Genomic DNA, 21526 nt, shown 5'->3' on the forward strand with positions numbered 1-21526 from the left:
GTGACATTCAGGTTAGCGTGTTAATGATTAAGTAGTGTGTGTGTGTGGCTTTGATGGGCAGAGGTAAGGCTAAATAAGGTACATTTCACTTATTTCAAAGCCGCTTTTCAATGGGAACTGTTTATATCCCTCAATGACTTACATGTATAGTGTTCGAACAGATGACACGAACCAAGCTGAGGTACTGCATAGGAGAACAAAGCCTACTGTGTGTACACCCTAAAGCCATGATTTTACTGCTGAGGCAAGATAGGTTTAAGTCAGGAATGTTTCATTACCTTGCGATACGCAGCGCTTTTCGGCAATGTTTACTCATGTATAACCTCACAATTCAAGACACGGTGACTTCTGTTCAGCTTGTAGGGTAGGTACAGTACATCGTAATCTGATGTTATCTTACAGATATTTTAGAAATCGGTGATCAGCAGGTTAGAGTACTGTCACTCAAAGCCCTTGCAAATGGTACCGCTAAATGTAGATGTTATTTCATCCAAGAATTAGGCTTGAATTAATCCCTATCATGCATGAAGACACTGCAATGTGTAAGAATTGTTAACAGATCCCAAAATGTATTACACCTATGGAGCGGCTCATATGGCTGTAAATCGTGCTGTGTGGTATCATGGTGACAGTTAATATGTTGCTGAAATATACTTGTAGAACAATATTTTCACCAAGTGCAGTGAGTAAAATTTTAGAGTGAAAAAGGAGGGGGAAAGGATGTGTAAAGAGATATCCCAAGATAAGATACAAGTTTATTCATATTTCAGGAGATTTGTACAAACTAGATTGCATTGCGTAGTTTTTTCTCTAATATAGGTCCAGCAGTTTACAGTCTGTGACTCTTATGATGAAAAACAAATAACTTTCTATATTTTGAAAATAGTCATGCAGCTTTATAAAAGAGGTTTTAAAGGGTTTGATTGGTAAACTCATATTTTCTACAGTAGCTGCAGATCTATATCAGTGTGCATATGAAGTTTGATCAGATGGGGATGTGTTATGTTGATTCAGGTATTTGAAGTACGTTTTTTAATAACAATTCTTTTGTTGTGTACACATACAGTAGTATGATGTATTTCATGATGTCATACACATGTATGGCATGTGTAAGTAGATATTTACGTGTGAATGCTGAACTATGATCAATTGATACAAAATTGTATGGCTGCAACCTATCGGTAATTAAATCGGCAAGGTTCATTTCCACTATTGTGTTGTTCAGTGCAGCAGGAGAATTTGGACTGAATTAAAAACACTGTTGTATTCTCTTGTCACACTTGTGATAAGAAATTCCAATGTTTTATCTCTTAATAATGTATTGATTCCAAAGCCCAATGATGTTTTTATCAGTAAAGTTTATCTTCAGCTTGTGACCTGCACATTTTGACAAGAGAATGCATTGTATGTGAATTAATCGCAGGTATTCAATCGTTATCCGGAAACTAGTTGTGAATGCCATGTCAGATACAATATATGGCACAAGTTTGTGAGCGTCCTGCTCATTGAAACCCATCCACATTAATTTCACTTGCAGTAACTTCTGTATCCTATGTATCAAAATGAATTTTCTCCATTAAAGGGTTCATACATGTAAATGATTTAATGAGACAGTTGTTTCTGGTCACATTTGTTTTATTTTTGGTTTCTACCAAAAAACCAAGCTGATTACTTGTTTTTCTTCCTAAAGTAAATCCCAATATAAAACACAAGCCTTGAAAACCCAGCACGACGTCAGTAAACAGCAAGTGTCGTGCACGCATTTCTATATTTAGTAACAAACCTACTGTCGTGATCGGTGCTATTGTTCCCTTGAATTGATGTATCAACTCTAATCAGTGGCTAAATACATGTGTTTCATGATACAGTGAATTCATTTGCGGAAACGATATTTGAATAATTGTTTCAGTTTCGCAATCTATATTTGACTTGGTGTTTTGTTTTTTCAGGATATTATTTGGGAAATTTACATGTATTCTTGTATCAAAATCTACAAAAAGCATCTCTGGTCTACCATGATGTCATGCCATGAAAATACAAATAAATGCAAATTTGCTTCTATCTATTGTTTCTGTTATGATTTACAGGAGATACTGTGTATCATAAACACTTACATGCATGTATGTACAATACCACTTATATGCATGTATGTACAATACCTTGTAGTGAGTTACTTTGTATTATGGTTAGAAAATCTCAATATGATTGAAACCCGATGTAAAGATGGTTTGGTCTTTTAAATGAAGATCATAACACAATTCTGTAAAAGACTTACCGATTTCTACATCAGATTTATGTCAGATTGTATCGAATATCAGACTTGAACGACTGTGAAATTTTCTTTTATTGCGTCCTTGAAATTTATCACACACAGTGTAAAGTTATACATATTCTTTGAACTTAACGAAGGCCATATTTTAAAAAGGTTAATAAAAAATATGTTCATCATGTACAAAATGATCAAAAATTTAATAATGGATATGTTTCTTTTATTACAGGTGTAAAATCTTCGCAGGAATCGACTTTTTGTCATCAACACATGCTAATCGCACAATCGTCATATAGCAAGAATCGAGTTTGTATACTTATGTAAACTCCAAATTCATCCATACGAACTATTTCCAGACTTTGGACTCCCAGAACTGGATCCAGGGTCAATCTTCAGGTGAACCGGATATCCTTGTGCATTTCTTTGGATTGCAAACGAGGAGCAATGACGGAGAAGAAAGATTCAGAAGAGTCACCAAGCAAACGTCGCAGGAAGAGCAATGCTGAAAATGGAGAGTTTGAGGAAATGGAGGCGCTCAGCTCCTACTGTGGAAAGAAAGTCAGAAAAGGGAAAACCATCATGAACAAGCAAGGAGAAATTATCTTGTATATCAGTGATGATAAAATGAAATATCGTCCAGGAGGTAAGTGAAATCAGGCAACATTGTTATAAAGAGAAAAAAATTAGACCTCGTTGTGTGACAATGGCAGTAGTAAAATTATTTCACATTACAAGTTAACCATTTCTAAAGCTGAAATGAGTCAGTTTTGGACCATCTTGATAAACTTTGCTAATAGTTTCAACATGTTCCGGTAAATTATTTGATGACATAATTTCCGGAGAGGATTCAGAATTATTTATGATTTCAAAGTGTTAATGTCTTACACTACAAGCTGAGCTTTAGCAGAGCTAGTGTGACCAGTGACATGGTGTGATAAGAAATAATTCTTTTCATGTGACACAAAAACAAGCAAATGTCAAAAGATGGTGTTTTTTTGTCCATTTTGTTAATATTTCACGTTGCAATTATATGAATAAAATAGATTAAAAACTGATGACATTTTGCATGATTTAAAGGGAAAATAGCTTGAACTTTTGGTAATAGTTTAATTAATTTTCTTCCACAAAACTGGAATGTTTACTCATTTTTTTTCTTCCTAAAGTACAGCATGTCAATGTACCGATATAAAGTCGATTGCCCAGTGCAAGAGGGGCGTATCTCCCATGCTTTAACACAGGGGATATGCTACTCTTGCACAGGGCCATTGAAGTACATGTATTGGTGTAGCTTAAAAAAGCAATTCAACACATTGCATACAATCTGCATTATTGATATTGTTTACAATTTAAATTTAGCCTTGGTTAGAATGCATTTGTCAACTATAAAATTGGACAGTACAGTGTTAAAGGGGAAGGTCACCAAGGCTAGGTTTTTTATATATGCTAGCTATTGGGTCGCTTATTTCTGAAAAGCCCTTTTTGCTGTTCATAACTGTGCAATATTTTACAAAAATGGACAGAAAATAGTGGCAAAAGTTCACATTCACACCAAGCCATGCTTATTTGCATAACATAAACAATAGTTATACAAATACACACAGCCTGTAGTAAACATGAAAGATGGTCCCTGCCATATCACATGACCAAAGCGCCATGCTTGGCGCTTTTTTCCTGTGATTTAAAATACATTACCCTACACTGCAACTTTTGTCACTATTTCTGTCCATTTTTGTAAAAAATTGCACAAGTTATAAATGCGAAAATAGCTTTTAGGGAGTAAGTGATCCCAAAGCAAGCTTATACATGTATGTAAAAATCAACCATGTGAACTTCCCCTTTAATACACAAACATGCAGTGTTAACAAGCTGAACACATTACATTTTGATGTGATAGTAGGAGTAGAACAGGAAAATAATATTTTACAAACCGATCAAAATACTCTGCACCAAAAGTTACTTTCTGATGGACATTCTCATGGCAGCAAGACTGTATATTAGTTGATACAAAGAAATTTTGTGTGAATTTTTAGTAACCTAGGGTGTTCACTCTCACCATCACTTACTATTAAGAACCCCAAAGAAAGTATGTTTTAGTTTGCAACCAAATATGTGTCCACTAATCTACAGTTCATGATTTGCCCCTATAAACGGCCAAGTAAATTTTATCACACTCGCTACACATTTGTGGAGAGGAACATCATTATAAGTATTATCTTATTCTACTTTCTGAATGGTGTCAAAGTTCATGGTGTTCATTTTGTCACTATTTCCTGAATGGTGTCAAAATTCCTGGTGTTCATTTTGTCACTGCTTCCTAAATGGTGTCAAAATTCATGGTGTTCATTTTGTCACTACTTCCTGAATGGTGTCTAAATTCATGGTGTTCATTTTGTCACTACTTCCTGAATGGTGTCAAAATTCATGGTGTTCATTTTGTCACTACTTCCTGAATGGTGTCAAATTCATGGTGTTCATTTTGTCACTACTTCATGAATGGTGTCAAAATTCATGGTGTTCATTTTGTCACTACTTCCTGAATGGTGTCAAATTCATGGTGTTCATTTTGTCACTACTTCCTGAATGGTGTCAAAATTCATGGTGTTCATTTTGTCACTACTTCCTGAATGGTGTCAAAATTCATGGTGTTCATTTTGTCACTACTTCCTGAATGGTGTCAACATTGATGGTGTTCATTTTGTCACTACTTCCTGAATGGTGTCAAAATTCATGTTGTTCATTTTGTCACTACTTCCTGAATGGTGTCAAAATTCATGGTGCTCATTTTGTCACTACTTCCTGAATGGTGTCAAAATTCATGGTGTTCATTTTGTCACTACTTCATGAATGGTGTCAAAATTCATGTTGTTCATTTTGTCACTACTTCCTGAATGGTGTCAAATTCATGGTGCTCATTTTGTCACTACTTCATGAATGGTGTCAAAATTCATGGTGTTCATTTTGTCACTACTTCATGAATGGTGTCAAAATTCATGGTGTTCATTTTGTCACTACTTCCTGAATGGTGTCAAAATTCATGGTGTTCATTCTACTTCCTGAATGGTGTCAAAATTCATGGTGTTCATTTTGTCACCACTTCCTGAATGGTGTCAAAATTCATGGTGTTCATTTTGTCACTACTTCATGAATGGTGTCAAAATTCATGGTGTTCATTTTGTCACTACTTCCTGAATGGTGTCAAAATTCATGGTGTTCATTTTGTCACTACTTCCTGAATGGTGTCAAAATTCATGGTGTTCATTTTGTCACTACTTCCTGAATGGTGTCAAAATTCATGGTGTTCATTTTGTCTCTACTTCCTGAATGGTGTCAAAATTTATGGTGTTCATTTTGTCACTACTTCTTGAATGGTGTCAAAATTCACGGTGTTCATTCTACTTCCTGAATGGTGTCAAAATTCATGGTGTTCATTTTGTCACCACTTCCTGAATGGTGTCAAAATTCATGGTGTTCATTTTGTCACTACTTCATGAATGGTGTCAAAATTCATGGTGTTCATTTTATCACTACTTCATTAATGGTGTCAAATTCATGGTGTTCATTTTGTCACTACTTCATGAATGGTGTCAAATTCATGGTGTTCATTTTGTCACTACTTCATGAATGGTGTCAAATTCATGGTGTTCATTTTGTCACTACTTCCTGAATGGTGTCAAAATTCACGGTGTTCATTCTACTTCCTGAATGGTGTCAAAATTCATGGTGTTCATTTTGTCACTACTTTCTGAATGGTGTCAAAATTCATGGTGTTCATTTTGTCTCTACTTCCTGAATGGTGTCAAAATTCATGGTGTTCATTTTGTCACTACTTCCTGAATGGTGTCAAAATTCACGGTGTTCATTCTACTTCCTGAATGGTGTCAAAATTCATGGTGTTCATTTTGTCACTACTTTCTGAATGGTGTCAAAATTCATGGTGTTCATTTGTCACTACTTCATGAATGGTGTCAAAATTCATGGTGTTCATTTTGTCTCTACTTCCTGAATGGTGTCAAAATTCATGGTGTTCATTTTGTCACTACTTCATGAATGGTGTCAAAATTCATGGTGTTCATTTTGTCACTACTTTCTGAATGGTGTCAAAATTCATGGTGTTCATTTTGTCACTACTTCCTGAATGGTATCAAAATTCATGGTGTTCATATCGTCACTACTTCCTGAATGGTGTCAAAATTCATGGTTTTCATTTTGTTGCTACTTCCTAAATGGTGTCAAAATTCATGGTGTTCATTTTGTCACTACTGCTGGTAGTATCAGTATTCCTTTTCCTGCCAGACAGTAATAACTTTATCACTTCCCCAACAGCCAATCAGTATAAAGCGGTATTGAGCCAAAAAATGACGTATTTTCACCCACTTGGCTTGGTAGTGTTATAGCATCTTTTGTAAAAAATAAATTAAGTTTACAGTATTTATGTTTCAACAGCCTTCAAATTACAGTATTATGTTAAATACATCATGGAATACGTTGTGTTCATTAATTTTAACCATCTTGACCTGGTGGTGAAATATGGACTCGGCAGAAAAGGGTATACCAGAATGTGGTGTACATTGTTATCATTGACAACTTCAATTTTGCCCAGACTAGAATTCCTGTGTCAACAATAACACTATACCTTTACACATGCATTGATTCATTGATAGTAATTCAACATGCAGTGTAGGTACAGGGTGAAGAAAGACTATGAAATAAAATATCATGGAAATTGGAATTGTTTTGTTTAAATTAATGTTGATCAAATGAATATTGCCAAATATTGATCGAGGAAAGAGCAAAAGATGGAAAAAATGTATCAAATATTTCTTTGCTCCGTAATGAAACTGAGTTTTCTGTTTCTGTCCATTTTTGATAAAGATTGCTGAGGATTAATACAGATGTGTGAATGAGTCTAGAGTTCTGTAACCAATTATTTGTAAAGTGAGATTAATATGACTTATGCTGTCTGTATATTGCGGTAGACTACATTCTGAATCAGTCGTTGAATGACACCATGTTCATAGTGAGAACCTCGTATGAATTAAGCGGGAATATTGAGATAAAATGTTGACCCGGGGTTAAGTCAAAACGCTGTCATCCATTTGAATGGAGTGAAAGTTAGTCGTACACTGGGCAATGATAAAAATGATACTGTAGACCTCCAGGTTATCAAAATGATATTCTCCTTTCGTGTGAATAATTCAACTCAGGTAATGGAACTCAGGAAAATAGAATGAAATTTGAATATAGCCTCGAATCAAGATCGTTATGAAACATAGAATAAAATACCATAATATCTAGGGCGCTAAGTATATGGTTGCTATGGTAACATATCCTCTTAAGGAAATATGACTATCTAATTTCTTAACCATTAGATATATGATATCAAATTCCTGTGATCTTTGTTCAGCAAAGTGTGTCTCCATTTGATCATGTGTACGTGCTGATGTTAGAGCAAGCAGATGAATATGTGTGGCATGTGTAGTTAGCCGTGGATATTATGAAGCAGCAATCGGGTAATGCAGCACCGAGTGACGGCAATCAGGCAACCTCTGTTTAATAGACGGCAAAGCCGAAGAGCAAATAAAGCATCAAAGGGGAAAAGATTGATGGGTTCTGCATGTAATTGTAGTAGTGTGCGTTTATAAATAATTCAGCACCCAATAGTGTATATCTTTTGTGTTATGTATGTTTGATATTAAACTAAAGCGCTAATTTGATGAAAGTATTCATGATAAAGTAAATTCGGCTTCGAGAGTTTTCATTATTTTTATTGTTTTCATGGAAGGCGCAAGGTATCTGCGATTATTAATGTAATGAAATTCAGGTATTAATATAGTTATGCAAATATGATGAACAGCAGATGTTGGATGGTGGTAGTCTCCTCTTCTAATAGATGTTGCTGTGTTTGCAGTTGTCATGTTCATCTTTAAAAGCTAAAAAAAATATGACAAGTCATGATGGCATTAGCAAAGCATTGTATAACCCTTCCTGATACATTTTCATTGACACAGTTACTGAATTTTTTTTTCTCTATCTTGCATGGAATTTAGTCATCAAAATATCAATGTTGATAAGTATGAAATTATTAGATTAAAAGTGATTTACCTTGGTGTCCAAAAATACTGAAACATTAGCTGCTAAATATAGCAGTTAACTTTAATACATTTATCAAATTAGCCAGGTACATGATAAATGCATAATCCTAAATATGAAAATACTGACATTAAATCAGGAATTATATCAAAGTTCATGTTTGACACTAAACATAAATTTCTCAACTTTTATTACTAACACCCAATCGTAGAGTAAATGTTGATCATGGCTCTAATTCCACAATAAGCTGAAATAATTATCAATGGCAAGTTTTTTCAGGCCATAATGCATTAAGGGTGCACCATTTGATATCCTGGGGGATCCACTGTACATTTCTTTTTCCACTCTCCCCTTTTTTTTTGTCAAACCTTCTCTGGCTGTATTTTTCATTGACATTAGCTGGAAATCTTTGTTTTGAAAATTTTCCGGTAACCTCACCCCGCCCCCCCAATATCAAATGGTCCACTCCTTAGTAATCTTAATAGTAGTATCGTGTATTACGTTTTACATCTGTAGAGCAACCTTATAATGTATACAAGAATTTGTGCTGTTTGACCGTAATGATGACAACACATTGCCTAAACCATGACGATTCATTGCCTTAATTATGACAATTCATTGGAATTCAGTTAAGCCGCACTTTTCAATCCCAGGTTCTCGCATTAGTGGAGTTCTCCTCCCAGTCAAACACATGGCCAGTACGATGTTTGATTTCTATAACATTAATTACAGAAACTGATCTCAACCTTTTGTCACATTTTGCTAATCCTGCAAACACAGTTTATGCAAGCTTTTGATTGACGGTCGGTTCAAATCGCCAACGGTCATTGATTCCCCTCCACAAACGCTCAAATTTCCTAAAAAATTGTCTTCCAGTCGCGTTAAACTTTGAATACAACCACAGAGTTCGATCGGCAGCAACTTCACGCTGACCGCTTGGCAGTCTGTTTGTGTTTTTGCGGCCGGGGAAAACTAAAAAGTTGCATTTTCTGGAACGTGTGCCCGCGTGTTGCCTGTTTGGTGTCCACTTACACAGTGAACGCCGCCATACTGGCGTCCTTTTAAAGGGAGGCTCCGCCTTTAACATAAATCAACTGCCTTGTGATTCCTCGTCTTCATAAACACTTCCTTTCACTTGAAACTCCATCTTTACTCTCTTATCACAATTTCAGATCATCTACATTATAGCTTGACCATGGATATTTTAAGGATTTGATCACAAAGTTTGATAGATTGATATTCAAAATAGCACTTACAGGTATTACTAATTAGGACTTTCATATGTTTGACCTTGTCAACCTAATGCCCTGTGTATTAGGATCTACTTCATTAGGAAAACAGTCGGGTTGTACCATCTGTTGATGTTTTAAAGGGTAGACCAGGATGCCAAGGGTAGGAAGTCCCTTCAGTGTGGTCAAGTCACTCCATACACTATGCCTACGCAGTTTTGTGTGAAATACCCTGCATGTATGATCAATGAAATAAATGTTTCATAATTCTACAATGACACCTTCTTTCGAAGGTCAAGATGACAAATGGGTTTGTGTGTTTTTGGGGACAGACCGTTAGATCTTGGGAGAGTGGGGGTGATAACAACTTTTTACAATTGTAAACTTTTGAAATTGTTTTTTTTCAAGTGAGTCGTGATGTGCTTATTTTTGTTCTAAGTAAATTGTCAGATTTATGATTTTTTTTGCATTCTTATTTTATATTTTTATTTTGCAAACTAGTTTTAAGATTTTTTTTTCATAACTTTTTGCTTTGAAAATTTTTTCTGATTTTGACCACCCCCTCACAAGATCTAATGGTCCATCCCTTACTATGTTCACCACCAATTCTTTGCAATCAGGGACACACTAACCATTGATATCAATAGGCTTTGGCCAAACCATGGTGATGAAATGGTTAATGTGCTTGTATGAGTTGTTATCAGTGCAAAGTTTTACACTTTCTGAAACTCATGAAGTCTTGCTTAATAAATCTTTTGTCATTCCTGCTCTCTATCTCCAGAAGATCATTTAAAAATCATTTTCAAATTTTTCCAGACAAATTCACTGACGAGGGTTGTCTTATGGGAACAATATATTCTTATGATAAACGGATGAATATTACACCATTAACCCTTTGAGCGTCAAAGTCAGCTGCCTCTATAAAACGTAACCCAGACAATTTTTTCAGATTTTTTCCAAAATTTTGATCAAATATAGTTACCAATGAAAAGTAATGTAAATTTGATCAAAAATTGTCAAAAATTATTAAAAAATCATTAAAATTGGTAAAATTTTGCACAAAAATTTTGGTGGAAAATTTACATAGGTCAATACAAAATTGTGTAGAAACTTCCAAGCTATTGTGAAGACAATGCAACCTGCAAATTTCCACTTGCCTCAGTGGAAATTTAATATAGCCTGGCAGACAATAAATAACTTTACTTGATTGAATGAACATTCTGAATAGATAAACAATGAATGCAATGACAATTGAGTTTTGAATTATCTACACAAGTTTGCAACACTGGAAAGTAATCCCCTTAAGACTTTACTTGAACTCTGGCCAACAGCTATATTATGGTAAATCCCCAAACACCAAGAAGAATATTAAAAAAGTTCAATGTCACAGGGTTCAAAAGCAATTACGGAATTTGTATTAATTTTCACAGTGTAGCACATTTACGTGTAAGTATAGAGCCTGGATAGCTTTACCTTTTGACGATTTTTAGCTCATATTTGGTATTGATATAAATACCAAAAAGAGCTTATTTTCACTGTTTTTGGTTTGAATGCCAACTACAGTTTTTTGTTCTGTTCCCAAAGGCATGTTGAAATACACAGTAGTCAGTTTGTCAACTCAGGATGTACATGTAAATGTGTAGACTGCATTGTTGACAAGTTCTAATCAGGTCCAGACTAAAAACTCAAACATGTAAATAATAACTGTACACTTTACACATAAATACACAAGCTGTTTTGACAAGCTAAATAGTGGGGGTTTGTCTCAACATGTTTTGAAAAGTAGAACAAGTGTAGATGGCACACAAAACAAAGCCATTGAAAAAATCATCAAAGTTATAGTAACTTTGTCTTTAATGACAGACTGTGGACTAAGAATACTAAATGTGAGTTTTACAGCAACAACAAGACACAATTCTGTCGTTTTAGCATTTGTTTCTTTTAAAATGAGGAAGGTGTGTGCTCAAGTTTGAACAAGACATATTTCATTGTGGATTTTTTACATGTAGAATTCGGTAGTCATGAGTATTAAATTCAAAGTGTCACTTCACAAAGGTTAAAGCAAGATTTGTTGGGTTAAGGTAGAACGGGCCTCGAGGACAAATATTTGGACTCTCAAACTTTTACAATTCTTTTCTGATATACCACTTGAGGGGGTTCATTTTAAAGCTCTTGGTGTAATAAAACGTTTTAATGGCTTAGTTTTTCGAAATTCAAAAATTTTATTTTTCTTCCTAGAATTAACACAGGGATGGCGGCCATTTTGAATTTCAAATATTGGTGAATCTTGGGTAATTTGTTGCTCTAGTATCCAAGATTCCTTAAGGAAAGTTTGAGCGAAAGTTTAAGTCTTTCACTTTTGAGGCACATACTACCTTAAAGTATTTAAATTGTGGTATGATCATTTGGATTGCAACCTTGATGTGTGGATGATTGTGACAAATAGCTGAAAGTAAATGATTCCCTTTAGACCCTATTAGTCCTAACCTCAATGTGAGTTAAATCATCTTACCATGTGTATACTTTGCAGTTTGCTTCCTTATTTTCCATTAAGTTGTTCCATCCTTCTCAAGAGGAGAAATCAATATTTTCTCATTTTGTAACCTAAATTTCATGATGATAACATGAAGACACTTACATGATCCAAACAGATCCAAACTGTGAGTTTAAAAACTTAAAGTCCTAGAAACTGTAACTTTTGATTATTTTTTTCACTGCTTTAAATTTTAATGTCAACTACAGTTCCTTGTTCTATTTCCCAAAGCATGTTGAGATACACAGTATTCAGCTTGCCAACTCACCCTGTACTAGTGTAGACTGCATTATTATTGTTGACAAGTGAATTCTGGCCCGGACTAGAATTAACGTAATAACAGTTCATTTCTACAGGTAGTGTTGACAAGCTAAATAGCAGATGATTCACCAAGCTTTGAATATAACAAGAAACTGCATTTGACATTGAACCGTTTGAGTGCCGTAATATTTCCAACCAAAATTTTAGTGCAACATTTTAACAGTTTTTGTGAATTTTTCTATAATTTTTTTTATTATTTTGGACCACACGGACGTCAAATTTCATTGGCCACAGGTTTTCATCAAAATTTTGGCAAAAATCTGAAAAAATTTGACTGGGGTAGATTTTATAAATGTGACAAAAGTTGACTTTGGCGCTGAAAGGGTTCAAATAAAAAGCTGGAAGAAATTATCAAAGCCACAGCTACTGGCCCTTTAAGAGTTGTGCTGACTTATTCTTGCAAGCGAGTGCTTTGTTATGGCTCCATCATGTTACGCAAAAGTTGTGTTAATGAGTTCAGCTGTTGCCTTGAAGAAGCCAGTGGTTCATGAGAACGTGCAGACTGAACATTACTGAAAGGACATTACATCACAACAACATTTGCAAAGGTGTTAGATCTGTTTACATGATCTGAGCGACATTCTTTAGACTGCGCTTGTCAGGAAGTCATTTCTTCCTCAAGGAAACTGTAATACGATTAAGTCATTGTGTGTTGACCCTGTTCGTTAAAGGTCAATGTTCAGTTGTTAAAAGTCACCTAACGATCATTTTGAACTGTGTGTGCCTCAAAACTGAAAATTTTCAAAATTTTGCTCAATTGTTTGTTTTTCTGTAAAGCTTGAAACCATCCTTTTTCATATCCAATACTAAAGACCAGAGATCACTGTGGAATTTTGTACTAGAGAAACAAATCACCCAGAGTTTATAGATATTTGAAATTCAAAATAACTGCTATCTCTATGGTAACTCTCTGGGGATAAATTGAATTTTCTATCTTCACAAAAACATGACATTACAAGCTTCAGATGAATTTTTTCAAGGAGCAGACCAGCAAAGTATTGTGTAACTTGGAGAATGTGAATAAATTGGAGAGTGAAGGACAAAGTTTGCCATAATACTTCATCTGTAGATTGCAGTGTATCTACCGTATATACTGTTGGATGGTGGATTGAATAATAATTATAAAAAAAATAAAGTATCAAAGCATGTGTCAGCAGTCAGCTTGTATGCTAAAACATACTTGAATAAAACAGTCTCCCAAAAGACTGACTCAGTACACTTTAAATATGAGCAATGTAGTATTCAATGTTTGTATACAATGAAATTTTCTTGCAGCTCATTAGACATTTTCTACTCTCTTTCACATCATGTGTTTCTAGGCTACTTTCTTTGTGTAATGTGACAGTTTACAGTGGACATGTATGATATTAATGAGAGATCTGCTGTTTGGCTGACAGGATAACATGCAGTGTTGTCAGAGAATTATTGTTGCAATTTGCCCCAGGGCACGATATCAAATGCTGCTGCGTTACTGGAAATACATTATCAGTGTGACCTGGTGGTGTAAAGTGTGACTTGGCATCACTTTGACTTGTAAAAAGTTGAATTATGGCGTCTCACATGTGCATATTGCCAGATATGTGATACCAATGCTTGATCAACAGCTGAGCTGGTTTGTATACTATGTACAGTCTTTCAATGAATCAGAGTCACTCTTGAGATCTATTCTGAATACAAATACACCAATTTGCTCTTAAAAGTTTGAGGAAGTTGCCCCAAAATACATTTATAGACGGTAGTACCTCATAATTTATTACTTCAATTCCTGATATGTAGTTTACTGTACATGTACCACACCATGCCAATGAGTGTTGAGAATTACAGTACAATCTATTCACATAATTTTATCAGCTGTCCAAGGAACTGTCTTATCGCATGAACTCTTTGAATCAATATTAAAATTTGTTTAAATATCTTTGTATCAGCCAAATAAACTATTAAATATAAAACGTACTATTTTTTTTAGCAGCAGTTCACAATCCCTGGTTCTCACATGAGTGGTAATTGACGTTGACTACATGTCTATGTGATTTCAGTCCTATGTTCTCCTTTGAAAGTTGTGCTCAGCTATGGTAGTCCATTTGCTTCTTGATAAAGCTGATAGAAAACCTGATAGTTGACACACTGCCAAGGACTTATTTCAATTTTCAGTTGCCCACTTTGTCAAAGAAAGATGAACTTTTCCCACGATTGGAAACTATATAATTTATAAAGCATATTATTAACTTTGACGTTTATTTTTTACGAGGTATATTTTATTCAATACATTACATTATCAACTGCATTTTGTTGATATATTTCAAAAGGATACCATAAGTCTTCAATAGTACAAAAAGAAAAAGGTATGATGACTTTGCTATATTGTGAAGACTGTATATTTTTTCAAGTATTGTTATCATTTCATGTGCTTCCATCATATGCAGACAGTTTTGTCCTCCGTTTCTGAAACAACCATATTCTATGACACAATTTAACCGAAATATTGAAAACAAAATTTAAATGTTGAAATATCGTAAAAGTCATTACTGTAAAACATTTACCAGACTTAACTACAGGCTAGGGAATTTAAAATGTACAAAAGTGATTATAAATTGGGAAATTGGCGTCATGTTTGAGAATATTGTAAGAGAATAAACAGATCAAAATGTTTTCTGAAATGTGTTGAAACACATTTTTTGAATTAATAGGATTATATATGCTGCTAAGGTAAACAAGCACATGTACATTTTGTTATGCATACCACAGCTGACAGGCAATGCTGTAATGGATGATTAAGGTTGTAGCATGTTTATACAAACTCCGCTTAGCGTCTATTAATGATTGCACTGGGAAATATCGTATGCGAGTTTTAACTTGTGAACAGTTAACAGTAAACCTTATTTACAATTTATTATAAAATGTTCACTTCTTTGTAACATTATTAAATAATTTCAATTATTTTCCAGGTTTAAATTTCTTTAAAACGTGTCCAGTAACTTTGAAAAATTCAGCAGGGTGAGGATTTTTCATTGCTACTGTCTTCAGCTGGTGATATTGACAGTTTTATGTGATCGTAAACACATTGGATGCAATGCAGTGAATACCTGTACGTCTCAAGGGTGTATTTTGTACAAAGTCAGCTGTTATCTCATTTACTTTTATCAAGTGCAGTGACAGAGTATGGCTTTTATTTATTATTTCCTTTGACCCTTTGAGCGCCAAAGTCAATTTTTGTCACCTTTAGAAAATATACCCCGGTCAATTTTTTTCAGATTTTTGTCAAAAGTTTAATAACAAATTGTACCCAATGAAATGTGATGACCATTTGGTGCAAAATCATCAAAAAATTACGGAAAAATTCATAAAAATTGGTAAAAATGTTGCACTAAAATTTTGGTGGGAACAATTTCAGCACTCAAAGGGTTAATAGTCCAACCCAGGGGGGGGGATGTGCTGGTGTGAAATGACAGAGAACGGCCTCAGTACACGGCTGCCCCTACTACTACAACTAAGTCATGCAAATTTCAGTGTTTTAGTGATATTGGTCTTAATCCAAGTATTTCTGACTTTCAGTATTCTATCTTGTGCTCAGAAGTGTCAACAATCACTCTTGTCAAATCCATGCTCAATGACAATCTGTTTTATGGTTTTCTGTAGGTCAAGGTGAAAAGAAATCCATGGGTGTAATCAAATCTCTTTCAAATGAACTTGATCCACAAAAGGCGGTACTTTTAGGGATAAACTTGTCTCCACTGGCAAAAGTGGCTTAGCAACCTAAATCCTTTGGTTTAATAGCCTTGGTGAGCATGACACAGACAAGAAGGTTGGTTCTCTCTGCAGAGTTTATCTCATATTGAAGTTGGCAACTGTTGCTTAGCAACTTGAATGTTCTGGCCTTATGTGTTGTCTTTGGCAGCAACATGACATCGACTCTGAGAGTACGGTTCATGTATCTTTTACATAGGAAAAAGGTAAATAAAAAGACTAAATGATTGTGATATATTTGTGCTATGTTGGTTGCTATTGTAATTTACTCAACAGAAATGACATCTCTGACCTTTCCATGGTGTCATCAGTGGTAATAATTGAACCATGTTGTCATACAATGATAGACAATGTGCAGCGGTTTGGAAGGTTATCTCTGATTGGTAGATTAGCATTATTTACAGCAACTTAAGCATAGTCTGAAACTTGACCAATGATCTACATGATTGGCTGTTTGGAAATAATAAGAATTATAAGTTCAGCAAATCAATTGGCTTAAATCTTGTGAGACCTACAGTAACAGAAACACATCCCATACTGATAGATATGACAAGTTAATTTTGTTTATTCCAGCCTAAGGAATCCAGCCTAAGGAAATTACACCATTCTGCCTGAAGTAAACAATTGTGATTTTATATTTTGCTTCTACCATAGTTACTGAAACCACACCAACCACTATAACGTCAACCACTCACTTTCCTTGTTCTTTGCAAGCTGGCTTGTAAGGGTCTTTCAGGTTGTTGACAGCGGCAATAGTTATAACTTTTGATGATATTTTCCATAATCTTGTTTTGCATGTTAGATAGAATGGGCCTTTAAGCTTATTCAGACCTCAAACTTTTGAAATTCTTTTTTTGGTCTACAACTTTTAGAGTTCATTTTGATGTTTGTGGAGTAACCAAAGTTTTAACTGGCTTATTTTTATGAAAATCAATAGCTTGATTTTTTTTCCCATAGATGGTGGCCATTTTGAATTTCAAGTGTCAAAAAATATATATTAGGTAATTTGCTTCCCTTCTGTCAAATTTTGATTTTCAAAAGGAATGGTTTATTGTTTCCTCATGAAAAGTTTCAGCAAAAGTTTAAGTCTTCCAATATTGAGGTGCGAACTTTCCTCATCATAGACAGATCATTGTCTGTATTTGATTAAAATAAACCAAGTACAGCATCTTAGACATAATAACTTATTTTAATAATTATATCATTGTGGATTTTAAGATGACTGCAGACTAATTTGCATACTAAATAGATGGTAACAGTTATTTAATTAATACTGGTTTAATTGGAAAATGTATTAATTTCATAAATATTACAAAAATGTTAATAAGGCCAGAAAATGTAAATGATTATTTAATTTTATTTGTTCTGTTCAACTTAATTTAGCTTATACAAACTAGATATTCAATAAATCCTTTTTTCATCAAGGACAACCAAAATTATCTATTTATAAATGTGGTAATGCCAAATTCATTGACAAAATGGAGTGCAATGCTATGCCGTAATTGATGACATTCTGTCCAAGCATTGATGTATGGAATCTGACACAACCGAGACTCAGTGTAACCGTACTTTGTAAAAAAACACACCTTCAGTAACAGCTTTCTGGAAAATGTGTAAAATACATGTGATTACTGATAAGGTATACTAGGTACGTGTCTGAAGGCAATATTTCATATCATCGTTTGAATGAATTTTCAAGTTAAGTGTCTTGCTGTATTATCTTTTTTCACAATTTCTGCACCCGTTATCCCCAACTTTGAAAATAACCGCATTTCAATAATTACTGAAAGTGTTGTGTTGTCATCTTACCCAGTACATATCCACATGCAGTAATTTTTTATTTTAGTAACATTGTGAACGTGATCTTTGTGTGAAATTATATAAATGGACCATGCTGGTTATATCGCCAAAGGGGAAAAAGTCACATGTGATGAAATAATAAAACATGCATGAGGTGAATTTATTAAAGAAACTGTGTGACCTGCAGGTGTTCAGCTTAGAGGTGAGAAGTTTTATTATATCCTTCATGAATGGCAAATGTGAATAATGTCTTTAAGGTATTTTTACAGGAGTTGAAGGAGGTGATTCTGCATGTACACATTTGAACACACTGATCAGTTATTTTTTAATTGTTGATGGATTTACTGTTGACTGTATTACAGGCACATTAGTCATCTTTGTAATACCATACGTCCAGTAAGTAGGGTATTACAAAGAGTAAACAAATTATACTCTACTGTTTGAAGTCCAGGAGGTAGCTACGGGTATGGATATCCCAAGGTGTGATACAGTCTTGCTGTGTTTGTGACTTTTTATTTCACTCTGGAGTTGATGCAGTGTCTGCATGATAGTGGGGTGTTTTGAGTTGGCTGGATAAAGTATGTGATTTTCCTGCTGTTACTCTTGTCAAGCACTATTCATATGGGAAATACAGCGCTAATCTTTTCAAACCCTGAACTTTGGGATCCGTACACTTTGCCCAGCATTATTAATTTACTCCGGTATAGATGCACCAGGGCAAATGGAGAAGTTTTTCTTTTTGATGAAAGAGCCTTTGTAAATTTAAAAGAACATGTATTTACAGAGTCCATTTGCTCCCGGAATGTCCTTGAATTTTTAAAGCATCCTTAAAAGTCTCTGACAAGTCCTTGAAAATAAAATTTAATCTTAGAACGTTCTGGAAAATTGATAATCCATCTACAATTTTCAAAAATGACAAGATAATCAGTCTTGATATCAAAAAAATGATATCTGGAAAATTTTCGTCCTTGGAAATTGGTGAAAAGTTCTTGCATACTCATTGTAAGCTGTAAGTGACTTTGAGTTTATGGACTCTTATCTGTATCTCTGTGAAAGAAAAACAACACTCCTTGCCAATACAAAAGAGGCTGAAAAGACATCATATAGTTTCCTGTATGGAAAGTTCAATGACCGAGGGTGCTGTTTCCAGTATTGAGTTGAATTGCCTTTTATAAAAAAAAGGTGAAAAATGATTTGTTGGAAGGAAGTTACCTTCCCACTGTAGGGTTCTGTCCTACTTGTGTTTAATAAACTGTTGATCTTTTCACAATATCAAGGTGATTACAATTCCTGTGAAAGGAGAAGTTAAAACATACATGCAGATTTCAATTAACTGCATCTCCTCACAAGACATTATTATTCTATTTACAACTTCTGTTTTGACTGCATTCATGGATGTATGGCAAAGATTTAAGACCAGGTATACAGTACTGTAGACCCAGTGAATCCAAATGTAGTCATTGTTTTTTATTCAGCACATATAGTCAGTGCAATGCATGAACTTTTGGGAGGCACTTTAAAAGTCCATAGAACACTCAAATTTGTCATAGCAACTAAACCCATTGGCTTAGCGAATCAATACAAAATTTATTGTAAATCTTTTACCCAGATCTACCCATGCACTAAAATTGTTTCCTTCTCAGCTCAGAGCTATGCCATCAAAAGAATCCCATTGTCAAAAGCTGCTTAGGTTCTGAAGTTGGAAGGAGATGATCTAAACCCCTTTTAATACAGCTGTCGTCCAGTTGCAATTAATCAGTAAACTTAATTACAAGTTGTGTTGTCCCAAATACAGCAAATCACCAGTGTTGACTAATTAGTTTGATTTTTGTAAGCTTGCCAGCTACAAACCATAGGCGGCCCATACATATTGATAAGCTTATTATTGAGTTTTTTCTCAGTTTTCTCTGTCACTGTCAGCCCTCTCCTTTTCTTCATGCTCTGACTGATCGTAGTAAATAAATAAATGACTATATATCCTAACCTATAGCCTCTTGACTCTTTATTGAGTTTTCTCAGTTTTCTCTGTCACTGTCAGCCCCTCTCCTTTTCTTCATGCTCTGACTGATCGTAGTAAATAAAATAAATCTTTATTCATTTTACACTCCATTACAAGGACGTATATCTCTCATACACACATGCTGTAATTGATTAGTCAACACAACTAATTATGCTAATCCGTGGACTTATCAGAGGTTGGTCAACATCGGAAAGATAGTGATGTTAATGAAAAAGGGGAAGGTATGAAGATCTTGGGAAACGTGTCCCGAGGACGTCCGTAAACCTAGTGGACGCTTATATATTCATGATATGCGCAAACAAACACTGCTCATTATTCAAAAATAAACGGGAAGTTAGATCGAAAGGAACACTGGAAACGCGCATGCTTTTCGTTGCCAAGCGCCAAATTCTAACATAACTAAGCAGACATGGTCCTGCTCCATGTAACAAATGCCATCCAGAAAGTATCGACCGACCAAGCAGAAAAAGATCGCCGGAGTTGCCGTTTCATGAGTTTTTTCAACAAAATTATATAGATGTATGTTTCACGTCGTCGTTTTCTGGGAGTGTATATACCAAGTATAATTTACAAACCGCGTCGTGATTCAAGCAAATGGTGACACATTAGCAGGAGCACACACTGGAGAATTTTGGCCAGCACTGTGAATTTTTAAACCAGTCACCTTCATTTCTCTGCACTCGCTATTAACTCCATGTCTACCGGTAACATATCGTTATTTTCTGTCTCAAAGTACGTACCAGCAACAGGCCTTTGACGTCAAAGTCGGTTATTTTCTGGTGTACGGTAGCAACCAAGCTCATGACTAGAATGGACTGTACGGCGTCAAAGAGTTAATGTCGCCGGTTACTTTTTTCGCATAGTAAAAGAGAGTTGGTCGCTACATAGAGCTAGTTTCTAGCTCCATGGTCGCTACTAGTCTAAGGAATTCATCGATTTTCAATCGTGCCTTATGCAGTGTTAGTGCACAAAATTCCCGAAAGAAGCGGCGCACGGGCTATAAAACTTCGTTTATACTGTTAGGCTAGCTTTGGGTCCATATTTTCCACCCAAATTGCCAACACTCATCGACAACATGGTTATTAGGAGCCTACCACTACCAGAAATCCGCTCGAAAATCACCAAGCTATCGCCGTTTTTCCAGCTTTTTCCGACATGGCTACTCGCAGACCGTTCTTTTTCTGGCGTACAAGCGGTTGACGAGGCTAAAGTCACCTCAGCGGTGACCTCGCAACATCGAAACACAAACTGACATCACCGATGATGTCGGCCACTACGTTAAGAAGCCTGTGAGAATTTTTACCAGCCCTGTGAATTTTTTCAACCAGTCACCGTCATTTCTATTCACTCGCTATTATCTCCATGTCTGCCGGTAACATATCGTTATGGAGAAGTTTAGTTACACGTAATTACGTTCCATCGTCAGCTGATCAGTGATAACCATACGTCGCGTACGTGTAGAACATACGTTCGGAACGGCAAACAACACCTCTACACATACAAAATGTAGTCATAATTAC

The 21526-nt window shown here is 35.1% G+C and overlaps 1 protein-coding gene across 1 annotated transcript in view; it reads left to right on the forward strand.

Annotated features, from left to right (window-relative positions):
* Positions 1-21526, forward strand: part of LOC139137642 (arginine-glutamic acid dipeptide repeats protein-like) — a 165344-nt gene that overhangs the window by 22816 nt on the left and 121002 nt on the right. The window contains 1 exon segment of the mRNA XM_070705841.1: positions 2499-2912. Within this exon segment, the coding sequence (XP_070561942.1) occupies positions 2714-2912 (199 nt within the window). The 5' untranslated portion in view covers positions 2499-2713.

Source organism: Ptychodera flava, chromosome 7 (assembly GCF_041260155.1).
Source record: "Ptychodera flava strain L36383 chromosome 7, AS_Pfla_20210202, whole genome shotgun sequence".
Classification (NCBI taxonomy): Eukaryota; Metazoa; Hemichordata; class Enteropneusta; family Ptychoderidae; genus Ptychodera; species Ptychodera flava.